The sequence below is a fragment of the Polyodon spathula genome, chromosome 1 (genome assembly GCF_017654505.1).
Source record: "Polyodon spathula isolate WHYD16114869_AA chromosome 1, ASM1765450v1, whole genome shotgun sequence".
Lineage (NCBI taxonomy): Eukaryota > Metazoa > Chordata > Actinopteri > Acipenseriformes > Polyodontidae > Polyodon > Polyodon spathula.
Genome location: NC_054534.1, coordinates 52,288,182 through 52,305,863, shown reverse-complemented (window position 1 = coordinate 52,305,863; position 17,682 = coordinate 52,288,182). Strand labels below are relative to the sequence as shown.

Here is a 17,682-nt window from a genome sequence, read left to right as displayed (position 1 = left end):
TAGTTTTTGTTGGTAAGCTTTTACCTCAGTATTCCATGAGTAATGTGGTTTCCTCAAAAAACATCTGTGATCTGTTCAGGCTGTTTGGTTTAATCCAACCAGTGGACCCTGGAGGCTACTTCCAATTGCAGCGTAAATACCAATTTAATACAGTACCGTATTTAATTAAAATATAATGCTTACATGCAGCTGCTCGTACCCTGTTTTGTAAAGTCTTTGTTATCGATAACTTAAAAAAAAAAAAAAAAAAAAAAAAAAAAAAAAAAAAAAGCATTTGAGTGCATATTTGTACAGCCAGCTAAATATCAGTATTTACTGTTAGGCTACTTTTTTAATGTGTTATTGGTAATCGTGCTGTTGTGTTCATAAAGTTTATTCAAAGTGCTGTCAGAGAACAGGTCATGTCTGTTGCTGGTGATCCATTGAAATGAAGTTATTGAATATCAGTCTGCATCCATTTGTTTTACAACTTGTTAAATAAACCATACAGTAGTTGCTGTAGCCACTGATTAACACTATTTTCGATTGAGTTTAAAAAATAAACAAATAAATAAATAAACTTTATTTGCTATTGTAATTTTAAATAGGTACAGTAAGGACAGCTAGGAAGTAGACACTGACAGACTGCGTTCAGAGTGTGTGTACAATAAGAACAGAGATTTTCTTTCATCAATCAGGAAAAGGTCAGTAATATCAGAAGTGAATACGTGCTGGAGGCCTGCAGGACAGGGTTTTTTTCAAGCGGATTTCCATGGGTAGAATTTAAGAGCGGCTTCTTTTTACTTCTGATACTTATGAGTACTTTTAAGATATGATACTTTTGTACCTTTACTCAGGAAGTTTTCTAGAAGGATACTTTCACATTTACTTCATTACATTTTTTTCCAAGTAATAGTACTTTTACTCAAGTAACACATTTTAATACTTTTTCCAGACCTGTTACAAAACAGTACTGTGTTAGTTGTGAACAACTTGCTAGGGGTGTTTTTTTGAGCAAAGTTCCTGTTCCTTTAGGTAGAGCATTTACAATAGGGAAAATCAGTTTCACCACAAGGGTGTTTTCTTCTTTCAAGTGGTGTCTTAAGAACATTATAACATAAGAAAGGTTACAAACGAGAGGAGGTCATTTGACACATCTTGCTCGTTTGGTTGTTAGTAGCTTATTGATCCCAGAATCTTAACAAGCAGCTTCTTGAAGGATCCCAGGGTGTCAGCTTCAAGAACATTACTGGGGAGTTGGTTCCAGACCCTCACAATTCTCTATGTAAGAAAGTGCCTCCTATTTTCTGTTCGGAATGCCTCTTTGTCTTATTTCCATTTGTGACCCCTGGTCCTTATTTCTTTTTCAGGTCGAAAAAGTCCATTGGGTCAACATTGTCAATACCTTTTGGAATTTTGAATGCTTGAATCAGGTCACTGTGTAGTCTTTTTTGTTCAAGACTGAATAGATTCAATTCTTTTAGCCTCTATACATGTGACATACCTTTTAAACCTGGCATAATTCTGGTCGCTCTTCTTTGCACTCTTTCTAGAGCAGCCATATCCTTTTTGTAGAGAAGTGACCAGAACCAAAGACAATATTCTAGATGAGATCTTACTAATGCACTGTAAAGTTTTAGCTTTACTTCGCTTGATTTAAATTCAACACTTTTCACTATGTATCCGAGCTTTTTGTTGGCCTTTTTTATAGCTTCCCCACATTTCCTAGATGAAGACATTTCTGAGTCAATATAAACTCCTAGATCTTTTTCATAGATTCCTTCTTCAATTTCAGTATCTTCCATATGCACATTTTGGATTTTATTATAGTTTACATAAGTTTACATACAATAGAAGTCAGGCTTATTGGTCTGTAGTTACCTGGTTCAGTTTCGTCTCCCTTTTTGTGGATTGGTATTATGTTTGCAATTGTCCAGTCTGTCAGCACAACCCCTGTCTCAAGAGATTGTTGCATGATCTTAGTTAGAGGTTTTTAAATAACTTCTTTCACTTCTTTGAGTACTACTGGGAGGATCTCATCCGGCCCAGGGGATTTGTTTATTTAAAGAGCTCCTAGTCCTTTAACACTTCAGCCTCTGTTATACTAAAGTTATTTAAAACTGGATAGGAACAGGTCGACATGTGGGGCATGTTGTCCATATCCTCCTTTGTAAAAACTTGTGAAAAGTAATAATTGAATGTATTTGCTATTTTTTCTCTTCATCTATGATGTTGCCATTTGTATCTCTTAGACATTTTACTTCCTCCTTGAATGTTCTTTTACTGTTATAATATTGGAAAAACGTTTTGGAATTGGTTTTAGCCCCCTTGGAAATGTTTTTTCAATCTCTCTCGGCCTCTCTTGCAATTTAAAGCACTCTTTCTGTGTACTTTGTTCTTGGTCCCTTTTAAATGCTCTGTTTCTGAATATTTTTTAAAATTGATCTATTAAACCATTTTGGCCATTTTGTTTTAGATGTTGATTTGTCTACTTTTGCGGTGTATTTGTTTTGCGCCTCTACTACTACATTTTTTTAAAAATAGTTATCCTTTCTCTGTGGATGTTTTTTGTATTTTACTCCAATCTACTTCTGTTAGTCTCTGTTTCATTCTTTCATAGTTTGCCTTTTTAAAACAGTAAACCTTAGCTTTAGTCGTTACTTTCTGGGTTTTAAAAAGGACTTCAGATGCGACCATGTTGTGATCTGAGTTTGCCAATGGTTCACAGACCTCTATTTTAGTTGTTCTGTCTTCATTATTTGAAAAGACTAAATCAAGGCATGTCTCTCCTCTAGTTAGTGCGTTGACAAATTGCATTATGAAGCAGTCATTTGTCATTTCTACCATTTCAATTTCGGTTGTCGTGCTCCCCATCGGGTTTTCCAATTTTATATGGGAAGTTGTAATCTCCCATTAGTATGGCTTCTCCTTTACTACACACATTTCTAGTGTCATTGTATAACAAATTATTTTGCTCGGTATCTGAATTTCGTGGTCTATAGCATGCCCCTATTATTATCCCCTTTGAATTTGTGTCCATTATTCTGACCCTATTGATTCTGCATTGATTTTTTCTTCCAAATTTAATACCTGGGCTTTTTTTGATGTATAGCACTGGCCCTCTGCCTCTTCTGTCCTGTACAGTATATATCCACTAATATTATGTTTGTCTCCATCACTCTTGGATAACCAAGTTTCTATCACATCGTAGTTACCTGTTTGTGCAGTAGCTTCAATTTCTAACATTTTGTTTTTGAGACGTTTAGCATTTAGATAAATACATTTAATGGCTATCTTGCTTGAGTTGTTTCCTTTATTTTGATGTAGTCTTCTTTAAGTTTTTTGTTGATTTCTCCCCCTTCCTTTCTAGTTTAAATGCTTCTGAACCTTCTCGAGGATCCTTTCTCCAAGAAGTGCAGTCCGTCCTGCCTGTATAGATAGCCATTGTTGTAGAAAGTGGTCCAGTGTTCAAGGAAGGTGAAGCCTTCCTGTGTGCACCATGATTTCAGCCACGCATTTAGATTATTTACTTACAGCTGTCTGTATGGTTTTTTGCAAGGTGCCGGCAGTATCCCAGAAAATACCACAATTTTTGGTTTTGTCTTTTAATTTCCTTCCTAGCTCTCTGCATTTGTTTTGAAGGGATCTTGATCAGTCTCTTCCAATGTTGTTTGTATCTATGTGGATGACTACTACCGGGTCGTTTCCTGTTCGTTCTAGTAGCCTGTTCATGTTCTCAGTGATGCGTGTGACAAATGCTCCTGGAAGGCAGCACACTGAACTTGCTGTGCTTCTCAATATGGAGTCCCCGACAATCATGACCTTTCTTTTTTTGCTGCCTGACCAGTACTATTTATGGGGTCCTGGATGTTCCATTCATTCTCTTGATGCTGGTTTTAATCATCAAAATTTTTAAGTGGGTCAAATTTGTTTGACGTTTTGATTTCTGGTGGTTGTGTTTGACTACGTTTCTTTATTTCCCTGTCTCTGCCTATTTGAACCCAACTCTTTCGACTGTCTTCTATCTCCCTGGTGGCTTTCTGTCTATTAGGGGTACAAACTTCCAAGAATTGTGGGTGTTCCAGCTCCTCAAACTCCTGTTACTTACACGTTGAAGCAAGTCCTGGGTCTTGCAGCACTTTACGCACACTTGCACACAAAGTTTTTTTTCTTTTGCTGTTTTTTGGTCTCTAGCGCCAAAATGGTTTACAATTTTGGTCTGAAATTTTCAGGGTACAAAAGGGATTGGTCCAGAATATTGCCTTTTGCTGGTTTGGTAAACAAACATTAATCTGCCCCTGAGTTATAAGGATTTGAAATGCTGGGTTATGAGCATGCTCAGTACAACTCTTCAGGTTAAATGTTTGAGCACGAAAAAAGAATTGGCCTCACGAAAAAAAAAAAAATATATTTTTCATGAGGGGTCCGATCTTTTTCATGAGAAAAAAAATCTTTGTTCATGAGGCTGCAACCTCATTTTCCATTTTTTTTAAAAAAATACATAAACTGCCTTAAAAACATGATTTTTCCTCGTATTGTTCCTGTGCTCCCCTCTACCAGAATATAAAAATATTTGGAGAAATAGCACTGTTAGTGTTAAACAGGGAGTGGGAGGTTTAAAAAATACTGCAGCCAGACTTTTTAACAATAAGATAGGAGTTGCACTGATGTTGTGTGGCAAACATATTTAAACGTTTAAATCGGGAGCTGAATTTATTCACATCCTTCAGGTGTCCAGTATGTGATACACTACACACACCCTGTTTCCAGTGCGCTTTAACAGGCACTATATACAAAATTATGACAGCTACACCGATTGAATCAACAATATTTCTGGCAGGCACTACCTTGTGTTGTGCATATATTTTAAAAGCCAACTTACATTTATAAAGCTCCTTATCGGAGCACTCACACAAAAAAAAAAAAAAAAAACAATATACAAAAAAAAAAAAAAAAAAAAACAGCATATAGTATTTATATATCAATATTTGTAGCTATTTGTGGCTTCCAAAGGTTTTTGTATTAACGTCTCGTGTGGTTATGGTTTTAAAATGATAAGTACAAATAAGTACAATTCTTGCTTTGCCAAAACCTACACCTTTCAGGGTCACTGAATCATTAACGCACTATTCAGACCGCTGGACCATCCAGATCTCAGCTGCAATTTACTCCTGTAAGCGAGTATAGACTTCACAATATGCATCAAACTATAACAGCTTTGTTAGTGCTGAAACAAAAGTAAAATATGTTTGGAGGCTATGTTGCTGTATATGTAATTACATATATAATACTAAATAATAATAATAAGGATTGGCTTATTTGTATGCCCAACAGTATTTCTAAATTAATCACAAGTGAAAGACACGATTCACAAATTTAGTGGACCTTAAAAATCTTGTATGTACATGGTGATTGATGATGGTCCCTTGAAAGAAAAATAAATAAATAAAAAAGCAAAACCATTTTCTGAAATTTTCCTTTTCAGTGTTAAGCTTGAAAGCAGTAAAATGAAACATCTTGCTTGCTGTCTCTCACTGTCCTTTGAAAATTGATCTTATGTTGTCGTCATCTATAATAAACCTTTTTTTTTAATCCCTGTCCATTTCCAGGGGCGATTTTTGATGAATCTGCCAAAAAGGATGATGAAGTGTTTCGCTTGGCGGTGGCTGACCTCAACCTGAACGAGGAAATCTTATCAACGGAGAAAATCACTTTTTCTGTGACATTTGTGGATGAAAACAACCCTTTTCAGGCTGTACAGGAAGGTAGGACCTTAGAACACTGCTTTTATTTATTTTATTGAATGCCATTGACCTGGAAGTAATACTGCTACGGATAAACTATTCAAAGAAAGGTGACAGTGCAATAGAGATTTATGCCTGTTTACCTTCCCCATTTATTGTTCCCTTATTTTGATTGTCTGAGCTCATAATCTGTATATAAACTTCCAGGTTTTAAATGCTGTTTGGTATGCTCATGTTTAAAATGACTTAAACTGGGACATTTGACTTGCCTAAGCTTGACAATTAATCCTTAATTTAACTTTTCATTCAGTTCTGTCAGACTGGAATTTTGCTTCTTCTGCTGTCAAACACAAGGAAGGAAAATAAACCATGCCAACCATTTGACCCGTGAATTGCTGTCATTGAATACAAGCATTTTCAAACAGTCAGCTTGCTTTATTTCCTGAGCCCCCACATACTAGGTTTTCCCTAACTCAGGGCAGGAAACAAAAACATAAGATTTTGTCAACCATATCATAATGGGGTTAAATATACAAAGTATAGTATTGCAGTAACAGTTTTTAACTTGGTTAAAGCTTTTGTGTATAGTACACTATATACAGTTTGTAAAGTGAATCTGGACTCCATTAAGTGGTAAATGGTGTATGGAGTTTGAAGGTAAATTGATATACTGACTTTAAAGATTGCCTTTTTTGACAGAAGGATGAAAAAGTTTGGATTGCTCAAATTTGGAGGGAAAGTTCGTTTAAACGCCACTTTCTGATTTTTACAAACAGCTACAATGAAGTGTGATCAGAATAGCATCCCTTTGCCTGACCTTCATTCTACAGATGTGTTTTATATTGTATGTCCAAACTTATCATGTTGGCAAATGTGTATATGTAAATCAGAAATTGTGCTTCGAGATAAACAAGAGAAAGGAGACATGGGGCTTACATATTAGGGGCGGGGCCCCGACACCAGAAAGGGGCCCAGACACACACACACACACACACACACACATAAAAATGCAAATATGAGTACCTGTACTATTTCTGTGCCAGCTATCCTACTCAAGCAGCCTTTAGGGCAGAAACATTTAGTCTTCACTAAACTAAACTAAACTCTATGTAAACTCAAACTTTCCAGGACTTTTTTCTTTTCTCTTTTCCTGCTTGCGTGCTGTTCCCTTAGTCCCACCTCTTCTCACTCCCTATTGGCTTCCTTCCTCCTAGGTCTTCGTAAAGCTGAAAGGTATTGGCTGATTTCAACATACAATTATACAAATGTGCCAATTAAATATTTCTATAATTGGCACATTTACTTTCCAACAATCAAGACTTTCATTTGACAAGTGTTTTGTCGAGCCTCATTATTTTAATGTCTATTATTATTATAATCATATGATTTTAAACCACCAAAAATGAAACATGCTGAACCTTTGGAATCTCCAAATAAAATGAAACACAAATTTGGATGTCAAAAATGGAAAAGACAAAAAAAACAAAAAAAAAACTACAATAAGCACACTCAAAGTTTCTATGTAAATTACAAGTGATAATTTCTGTAAAGTGTGTGTTCTGTTTTCTGTTAATTGTAGGCTACAGTAAAAAAAAAAAAAAAAAAAATTAAGTTTTAATTTAAAAATAATCTGTTACTATTTTCACACTGTACAGTAAAGTGTAAAATGCATAGCATGATTTATTTGGTGTTACCGGCAGGCTAAAGTAAAAATAAAGTGTGCTACAGATACTCGTCAGTTTTGTAAGTTTTGTATATTTTTACCTAAGTTAATTGTTATACCGTATATATCCTACATATTATGTAGTGTGACAGACATGGACAAAGCTGCAATTTAATTTATACCATAACATAACTGCCACTCAATAAGGTAGTTTGTCACTTATCAGAAAATTAAGCAACACATCAGCATATTTATCTCCATATTACCACATTATATGGAGCAAATGCCAAGATGTCTGCTTGCATCTTTCTCAGCAAGACACCGCTGGGAATTACACCAAACAATGCAATAAGGGGTGATGGATCAATAGATACCTGGGTTATTTGTGAAAAGCTCTCAAAAATTGAGACCCAGAAAGGAGACAACCTGGGACACGACAAAAACACATGAATGACAGAGGCTGGAGCCTGTTTGCAGCTGTCACAGGTCGGGTCAAGGTCTGGGAAAATCTTGGTTAGTCTAACCTTGCACATACGGATGCGGTGTACATTTTTAAACTGTATAAATCAGTGTTTGGCACAGATAGAGGAAGACTGTACCCTCGATAGAATGCAATTCCACACATGTTCTGGGAGTATAATGCCCAGTTCTTGCTCCCACAGTTTTTTTAGAGTGTCTAATGAGGGGCAGTGTAGAGTGAAAATAATGCTGTACTGTATATTAAGGATATTGCTCCCTTGCAAATGGGATTTATTTTCAGTATGCTATCAATAGGGGATTCAAATGGGAGTTGAGGAAACTGTGTTTCTCTATTTTGGTACGAAGTTCCGAACTTGTAAGTAGCGGAAAAAAATTAGATCTTTAATTTAAATAAAAGTTGAATTTTTTGGTGAGCTGGTCAAATGAAGTGAAAACATTATCAAAATGTTAATTTCCTTAAAAATCTATACCATTTCTGTGCCAGACATGGAATGTAGCATCCGTAACAGAGGGCTGGAACAGGAGGTTTGCGTTAATAAGAGAGAGCATATATAGAAATGGACAGCAGGCCAAAATGCTGCCTGATCTGCAACCATACTCAAAATAGGAGTTCCCACAGATATGCGGAAGATATTCACATTCTGAAACGGCAAAGACGAGGAGACACGACGTGTAAGCTAATCGGCCTGAGAGCAGGAGTAAGGGGCGCTTCAGCCTAGGAACTTCAGCCTAGCGGCCATGAGTAGTAAACACAGTTGAAGACAACCACAATTATTACTTAAGTGCTATGTGAAACAGTTGTTAGTAATAATAATAATAATAATAATAATAATAATAATAATAATACATTATTAACGTCTGTGTTGTCTGTTGATTTATTTTATAGCAATGTACATGTTTACTTCTGTTTTAAATGTTTCAAACTCTATTGACTTTGGCATTTGCTTTTCGGAACTAGCAAAATAAAAAAAAAAATCACGTTCATTCGTTCCTCCTGTGAAAAGCTGCTGCAGTTGCCTACTGAATGTGATCAAGCCCTATACTTCACAAGGATCCTTTTGTTCTTCTCCGGGTAAAGTCAGCATTCATGAAATTACAATCCAAAATCCTATGTTTGTCACTGAGCCAAGGGCTAATTACAAAACTAAGGTAGGGGTGTTATTATGATCGTAAAACTAAAGCTGAGAAGTGTATGGTGTATCAAGTTTATCCAATTTTTACAAGCGCCAATATTCCTGCTTAACTGTGAAACACACTGTTTGTTTTCATTGGAGGGTTGCAGTTATCTTTACATAATGGTGCAAAAGTACTATGATACAAAACTAAAAGATTTCTTAGCTGGAAGAAGCCACTTGTTCTGTACTCAGTTGTCGCCATTGTGTGAAATCAGCAGAATATTTTGGGAGTGTTATGTTAACCCTTCTTTCAGTGATGGCGTTCACTTTGCGTACCTGCAATTGCTATGTTGGTGTGCTCTTGTTTTCTTACTATAAAATTAAATATATCACATTCAATTTAAGATGCTACAAAATAGTGCTGGGTTTGTGTTTGTGGGGGTTTCCATTGCTGATACAATACTGTAAAATCCTCCACAATTTATTTTGATGTGTGTATATAACCTACTTTCACTTATTCAGCATACTTTCAGCGAAGTATTATTGTTTTGGCTAGAATTTTCTTTCGATCTTTGAAACAAATGCTATAGCTCAGATTATAGTTGACATGTTAAATACTGTTAGTTGTGTGAGAAATGCTAGTCAAACGCAGACTCCGGGCACCTTTACTTGGCCATTCAGAGGTCTTTGTTCAAGCCATATTTTCATTCCAGGAGTCCACAGAGTGGCAATCCCCACCTACAGCCAGCTAGGCAGCACAGATTTCTGTATGAGAATGTGTGTATTGTGGGGATGCATATCAACAAGCACGTAGATCCCAGCTATGCTGGCTTTACATGCTTTTTTGAGAATAGACCCCTAAATGTGCAGGTGGTTTGTAATTGTGCACAATTTAGCACTGCACCACTGACTACCTTAAATAAAAACTGACAATAGTCTTAACAAAAGCGATAACCTCCATCTTTTTCTCAATTAAGACCACTGGAGATGACCATGGGGAAGTTGAGGGCTCAATTATCCCATCCTGTAACATATCCGTCAGATGTTTCTGGGTTAGGTCCTTCTTCAGAATGGACACTCGGTATGCCTTACACCTTGTGGGTACCTCATCGGTAGTCTTGATGGAGTGAAGGATCACCCAAGTCATCCCTAACCGATCTGTACATACAAATGACCACTTCTTCTAGTGTTCTTCCAGGCTGCAGGGTCCCTTTCCAGGGTGACTACTTTGGCATACTTCTAAGTTGCACTTGATTGGGTGTTGTAGTGGCATTGGGAAGTACAATGATACACGTGCTGCAATCCTCTGGCAAGCTATATCCCAATCAGTCACCTCTAGAAACAGGTGGAAGGAGTACTCCTGGTGAGGGTGTTGAACATGCGGTTGGTGAAGTTAGTGCAGGTATTGGTCTATTCAAGAAAGTCCAGTTTGAGGACAAGAGGTAAGGTTATGTTTGTATGTAGGATTTATGAACCATTATATGTCGTAGCCTACTGTACAATGTAAAAGGCATGTGTATGCATGTTTTGCATGTTCATAACTAGAGATTAATAACTCACAAATCAATGAGATTTTGACTTTATTAGCATGACATCGTTCGTGGGGTGCATGACATCGTTCGTGGGGTGAAATATCATTATTTTGCGAGTTTGTATTTTGGGGTTATTAACTATTATATAACATAGAATGTAATGAATGGTGTAGCCATAGGTGAATCTCAAATACCAATGTTGTCCTCTGCTGTGAATGAGCACCTGTACATAATGCAGGACAAGCTTTCATTCAATTCATATTCAAGGCATCTGAGATGCCAAAATGTTTGTAGATGCTGTCATCTGATACCCTATCAGTAAATGGCAGTTTTATTTGGGTGAATTATGGAAGATATTGGTGATGGATGGCTTTTGGGAGACAGTGGGTCTTATTGCCTGCTTAGATGGCTAACAAAAGATGTGTTTACTTATGTTGTGTCAAAGGTATCCAATCCAGCAACAGCTACTTCACCAATTATGACATTTTTTACTCCTCAGTGAGGTCTTCTTCATCTCCCTTCTTCTTTCTCTTCTTCTTTCCCTTCTTTTAAATTCATTGTTAGATAGATCTATCTATTTTCGACTACTGTTCATTGCCCCTCACCACACCCCCACACATGTCCCCAACAGTGCTTACTTCATCCATGATTATCTGTCATTTTTTTATCCTTTTGATTAAACAGCCCACAACTTGCAAAATATAATGGATTCATATTTTATTCAAAAATTGAACGCTCAAACTGAAAAACTTCTAAGGGTAAGATAAGTTATAGTAAATGTCAGCAAAAACTAAAGAGAAAAAACTGAAATATGTTGATGGCATAAGTATTCAGACCATTTAACTCAGTATTTGGTGGAAGCACCTATGGCACCAATTATAGCCACAAGTGTTTTTGGGTAAGTCTCTACCAACTTTGTACACCATCTTGGTGCAATTTGTGCCCATTCTTCTTGGCAGATTTGCTCAAGCTCTCAAATTGCTTGGGGATCACTTATGTACAGCAGTTTTCAAGTCTTTCCACAGATACTCAATAGTATTCAAGTCAGGACTTTGACTCGGCCACTCAAGGACATTCACTTTCTTATTCTTAAGCCACTCTAGTGTAGCTTTGGCCATGTGCTTTGGATCATTGTCCTGCTGAAAGGTGAATATTCGCCCCAGTTTTAACTCTTTAGCATACTGAAACAAGTTTTCCTCTATTATTTGCCTGTACTTTGCTCCATCCAATTTTCCTTCAATCCCTACAAGCTTTCCAGTTCCTGCTGAGGAGAAGCATCCCCATAGAATGATGATGCCACCACCACTGTAGGGATGGTGTTGACTGGGAGATGTGCTGTGTTGGGTCTGTGCCAAACGTAACGCTTGGCATTTAGACCAAAAAGTTCCAATTTGGTCTCGTCTGACCACAACACCTTTTGCCACATTTTTACAGGATCACTCAGGTGCTTTTCAGGTGCAACTCCATGCCGGCTTTGAGAGGGCTTATTTTTAGTAATGGCTTCCTTCTTGCCACCCTGACATACAAGCTACTTTTGTGAAGTGTTCTGGATATTGTTGACTGATGCACATTTTCTCCCATCTCAGCAATTGAACTCTGTAGCTCTTTTAAAGTTGTCGTTGGCATCACAGTGGCATCCCTCACCAGTTTCCTCCTGGCCCGGCTGCCAAGTTTGGAGGGATGGTCTGATCTAGGCAGTGTCTGGGTGATACAAGGCGCCTTCCATTTCTTGATGATTGAGTAGACTGTGTTCACAGGGATATTCAGAGATTTCGATATTTTTTTGTACCCTTCTCCTGATCTGTGCTTTTCAATGACTTTATCCCTGACTTGCTTTGAAAGCTCCTTGGTCTTCTTGGTTGAGTCTTTGCTGGAAATTCACTACCTGACCAAGCAATCTCACAGAGACAGGTGTTTTTATTCTGAAATCATGAGAACCACTAATATTGCACACAGACAGAGGCCATTCAACTAATTGTGTGGCTCGTTGAGGTCATTTTGTGCACCTGAATTCATTTAATTTAATGCCACTGCAAAGGGTTTGAATACTTTTGAATGCAAACATGACTTTTCCATTTCTATTTCATATTAATTATCTATTTACTTTTTTCTTTTTGTTTTTGCTTTTAATGTGTGGAGTAGGTTGTGTATATTACACATATTAATTCCTACTTCAAAGTGTCATGACTAAATGTAATACCGATCCACAAAAAAGGAAACAAAACTGAACCAGGTAATTACAGACCAGTAAGCCTGACTTCTATTATTTGCAAACTTATGGAAACTATAGTAAGATCCAAAATGGAAAATTACCTATATGGTAACAGGGTCCTGGGAGACAGTCAACATGGTTTTAGGAAAGGGAGATCGTGTCTAACTAACTTGCTTGATTTTTTTGAGGATGCAACATTGATAATGGATAATTGCAAAGCATATGACATGGTTTATTTAGCTTTTGACAAAGTCCCGCACAAAAGATAAATTCTCAAACTGAACGCAGTTGGGATTCAAGGAAACACATGTACATGGATTAGGGAGTGGTTAACATGTAGAAAACAGAAAGTACTGATTAGAGGAAAAACCTCAGAATGGAGTGTGGTAACCAGTGGTGTACCACAGGGATCAGTATTAGGTCCTCTGCTATTCCTAATCTACATTAATGATTTAGATTCTGGTATAGTAAGCAAACTTTTTTTTGTTAAATTTGCAGATGACACAAAAGTAGGAGGAGTGGCAAACACTGTTGCAGCAGCAAAGGTCATTCAAAATGATCTAGACAAGATTCAGAACTGGGCAGACACATGGCAAATGACATTTAATAGAGAAAAGTGTAAGGTACTGCATGCAGGAAATAAAAATGTACATCATAAATATCATATGGGAGATACTGAAATTGGAGAAGGAATCTATGAAAAAGACCTAGGAGTTTTTGTTGACTCAGAAATGTCTTCATCTAGACAATGTGGGGAAGCTATAAAAAAGGCTAACAAGATGCTCGGATACATTGTGAAAAGTGTTGAATTTAAATCAAGGGAAGTAATGTTAAAACTGTACAATGCACTAGTAAGACCTCATCTTGAATATTGTGTGCAGTTCTGGTCACCTCGCTATAAAAAAGATATTGCTGCTCTAGAAAGAGTGCAAAGAAGAGCCACCAGAATTATTCCGGGCTTAAAAGGCATGTCATATGCAGACAGGCTAAAAGAATTGAATCTGTTCAGTCTTGAACAAAAAAGACTACGTGGCGACCTAATTCAAGCATTCAAAATTCTAAAAGGTATTGACAGTGTCGACCCAAGGGACTTTTTCAGCCTGAAAAAAGAAACAAGGACCAGGGGTCACAAATGGAGATTAGACAAAGGGGCATTCAGAACAGAAAATAGGAGGTACTTTTTTACACAGAGAATTGTGAGGGTCTGGAATCAACTCCCCAGTAATGTTGTTGAAGCTGACACCCTGGGATCCTTCAAGAAGCTGCTTGATGAGATTCTGGGATCAATAAGCTACTAACAACCAAACGAGCAAGATGGGCCGAATGGCCTCCTCTCATTTGTAAACTTTCTTATGTTCTTATGACTACAAGCTTTAAATCAACAAAATGTGAAAACTGTGAGTGGGTTTGAATACTTCTGCAAGGAACTGTATGTAATCAGTCATTACAATATCTGATGTTGCAATTACACAACCAGAGATACAGCCTGAAAACATGTAACCCTGGCCATGAAGACATACTCTTTTACATATTTTAAAATCATGTTTAGATTGCCATTTTGGAAGTGAGAATAAAAGGATATGTGATTGAAAAAAAAAAAAGCAAATATAATTAAATCCCAATTTGGCACTCTGGGCTGACAGAGAGCTCAGTAATATTTATAGTAATAATATGCTTATATTGGAGGTAGAATAAAAATACACTTTCCACAAAAAGTATAGTTTGAGAATTGAAAAGTGTGTCACTGTGTGACAAAGCTTTACAATCAACAAAACATGGCTGTTCTGTATTATAATTACATTTTTTTAGCCCTTATAAAAATGCAAAGAAACATTACTCAATCAATCAATTAATCTTTATTTTATATAGCACCTTTCATAGTGGACCACCATGAAAAAGCGCTTTACAAGATGCAGTAACAACAAGAAAATCCATAATACTTTAAATACAGAGAAATGCATATTACATGATCTACAGTAAAAAACTATGCATCTTTCATTAAATACAGTGAAACATACATAATACATTAGGCTTAAAGAGCATTGAAAGCAAGAGAGAACAGGTGTGACTTGAGAGATTTAAAGCGAGTGACGGTGGGAGCATCACGCACCAAAACTGGGAGAGAGTTCCAAAGAGACGGAGCCATGAAGCCATAAACGGGCATTCTCCAAGTGTGGTACACTTTTGCTTGGGGATAACAAGCAGGATAGAGTCGGAGGACCTCAAATTGAAGACAGGGACATAGCAGGTCAGCAAGTTGAGGAGGTACTCAGGACCTGTGTGATGAAGGGTATTGTAAGTGAGCAGGAGAGTTTTGAAAGTAATCCTGAACTTTACAGGTAGCCAGCACAGCTGGGCAAAACAGGGGGTGATTTTTTACATCTGGTAAGGATCCTGGCAGTGACAATCTGGACTAGCTGCAGTCGCTTTATGGTGCGTGCCAAGAGACCACCATATAGAGAGTTGCAGTAGTCGAAAGGCAACAAATGCATGACAAAGTATCTCCGCATCCGGGACGGAAAGATAGGGATGGACTTCGGAGATATTTTGAAGATGGTAGAAGGAAGATTTGACCTTGGAGGAGATGTGGGCATCAAAGGAAAGGTTGCTGTCAAGAAATACAACAAGGCTTTGTGCTGTAGGGGAAGGCAGCAGCAGCAGATAGTTTCCGAGGTTCAGGCAGCTATATTGAGATTTTTAAATTGAGTTTTAGATCCTACTAGGAGTTCAGATTTGCTAGTGTTCAGCTGAAGAAAATTGGCAGACATCCAGGCCCCGATGTCTTCAATGCAAGCCAAGAGTCGGACCATGACAGATGATCTTCCAGGGTCAAGTTTTAAGTAGAGCTGGGTGTCGTCAGTATAGAAGTGAAACATGAGGCTGTTTTGGCAGATGAGATGACCCAAGTGAAGCATGTAGATATTCTAGAGAAGCGGCCCAAGAACAGGTCCTTGGGGGACACCACAAATGACCGGGTTTACGACACCACTGCATCCAGCATAGAAAACAGACTGTATGCATCTTGATAGGTAAGCGGACATCCAGGAGAGACAGGTTCCAGAGATCCCAGCATACTTCTGAAGGTGGTCAAGAAGAATGTCATGATCTATGGTGTCAAGCTGTTAGGTCAATTAGTATCACTAAATCATTAGTGATACTAATCTTTATCAATAGAATTTTAAGCAGACAATTAGCTCATTCAAAATGTTTTGTTGCCATTGACATCATTTTGCATTTAAATTCTGAACAAGAGTTAAAGTGTTCCAGTGAAGTCTGAAAGCATATTTCTTTTCACAAATGAGTGAAATATTTGTTTTTATGGAAGACTATGTGAAAATGCATATAAATAAATATTTAACATGAAAAGAAACTAGTAGGTACAGTATGTAGGCGCAGACACATTTTTGCATCCTTATGAACACAGTACCAATATAGTGCAAAAAATGTGTAAATGTTAAGCTTTGGTTTTGCTGATGTTTCTGTATATAAGCCCTTTTATTGGGGTCTGAAGAACAGTCCATACTCAACAAATAACTTACTTGATTTGAAGCAGTGAGCATGTCTGCTTCTTGATAGAAAATGCAGATGTGTGGTTTTAAAGTAGTTGGGCGACTCCGCTGGTCACTTTGACTGTAAGTAGACTACAACAACTGGTCCAAAATAAATGGTGGGATTTGTCACTGATTTTAGTTTGGAATAGACTACACAAATATAAACTTAGCAACTAAAAAACTCTTAGCTGTACATCTCTTACAATGTGTGCACCAGCAAAGCTTATCCTACTGTCCTAAAGCATATTTTTACCATCAAAACCCAAGGCAAATGTGGAATAAATCTAGACAGGCTTGGTTGTTTGTTTGCTAATCATAGACTTGTAACAATTTATAAACTAGTAGGTATTGTTATAAAAAGCAATGCTTTAATCTTCTATAGAGTTTGTGTAGCGTAACTGCAAAACATTATTAAAGATGACATGAATGGCATTTATTTTTGTGTTCAAGGAATAAAATGAAAAAGTGGTCCCTTTGAAGCGTTCATGTGTTCATAAGGCTAATAAAAGTGTAGAAGATTAATTGTGTCATAAGGTATGAAAACAGGACTCTGGAAAATGATTAATAATCCAATAGTTTACATGGAATATAGCTAATTAGAATATACACAGCATCTAAGCTTGAAGATTGGTGATGTCTGAAGAAATGGAGCAGTTATACTTTGGCCAATGCTGACCAATTGATCCTTATTGTTTTTTCTGCACTTTAACATCCCTGAAAAGGGCAACAATAAGAACAGAAATCACCTCAAACTAAATCTAAATATTGTAATCTTCTTAGTTTCCATGTTGTAGTGGGAACATGTCCAGGAATGACAGACTTCATGGAGCCCCAACATATTGTTTCTTTGCTGTAAAATCACTTGATTATAAATATGACATACTGTGCGTGCAACATTAGACCTATGTTACTGTGACCAGTAAGCAGAAACAGACAGGTATTAATTGAGATTATATTTCTATATACTAGGATTCTAAAGGATCAATAACGTTGGATTTCTTTTGACTACTGAAGTTATTAAGGCTTGTCTAAAATATACGCTAGCTAGCCTTAGTATTTTTTTCTTACGCTCCTTCTGAATTGTTTATCCAGGATGTCAATTACAGATCAGTGTTTTGTTTTGTATTTCTTTTTTTTTTTGGCAAAAGGATAAAAACACCCCTTTGAACACATCTTTTAAAAAAATTAGTATGAGTTAGTCATTTGTTAAATATATAACAATTAAAACTTCAAGTAAAGTTTCAAGCGAACACTGACTTTTTTACATATATTAGTATGATATTCTGATAAAACTTGTTGAAACTAGCCATTAACTGTGAATAAAACAAACAACATGGGACAAAATAACAAGATATAGTAGAATTAGACATACAGTTCAAAGAATAACTAAATGGTGAGATCATCAG

General features: G+C 36.9%; 1 protein-coding gene across 1 annotated transcript in view; it reads left to right on the top strand.

The window, feature by feature from the left end:
- Nucleotides 1-17,682, top strand: part of LOC121319581 (glutamate receptor ionotropic, delta-2-like) — a 603,766-nt gene that overhangs the window by 114,462 nt on the left and 471,622 nt on the right. The window contains exon 2 of the mRNA XM_041257164.1: nt 5,589-5,744. Within this exon, the coding sequence (XP_041113098.1) occupies nt 5,589-5,744 (156 nt within the window). The remainder of the gene's footprint in view (nt 1-5,588; nt 5,745-17,682) is intronic.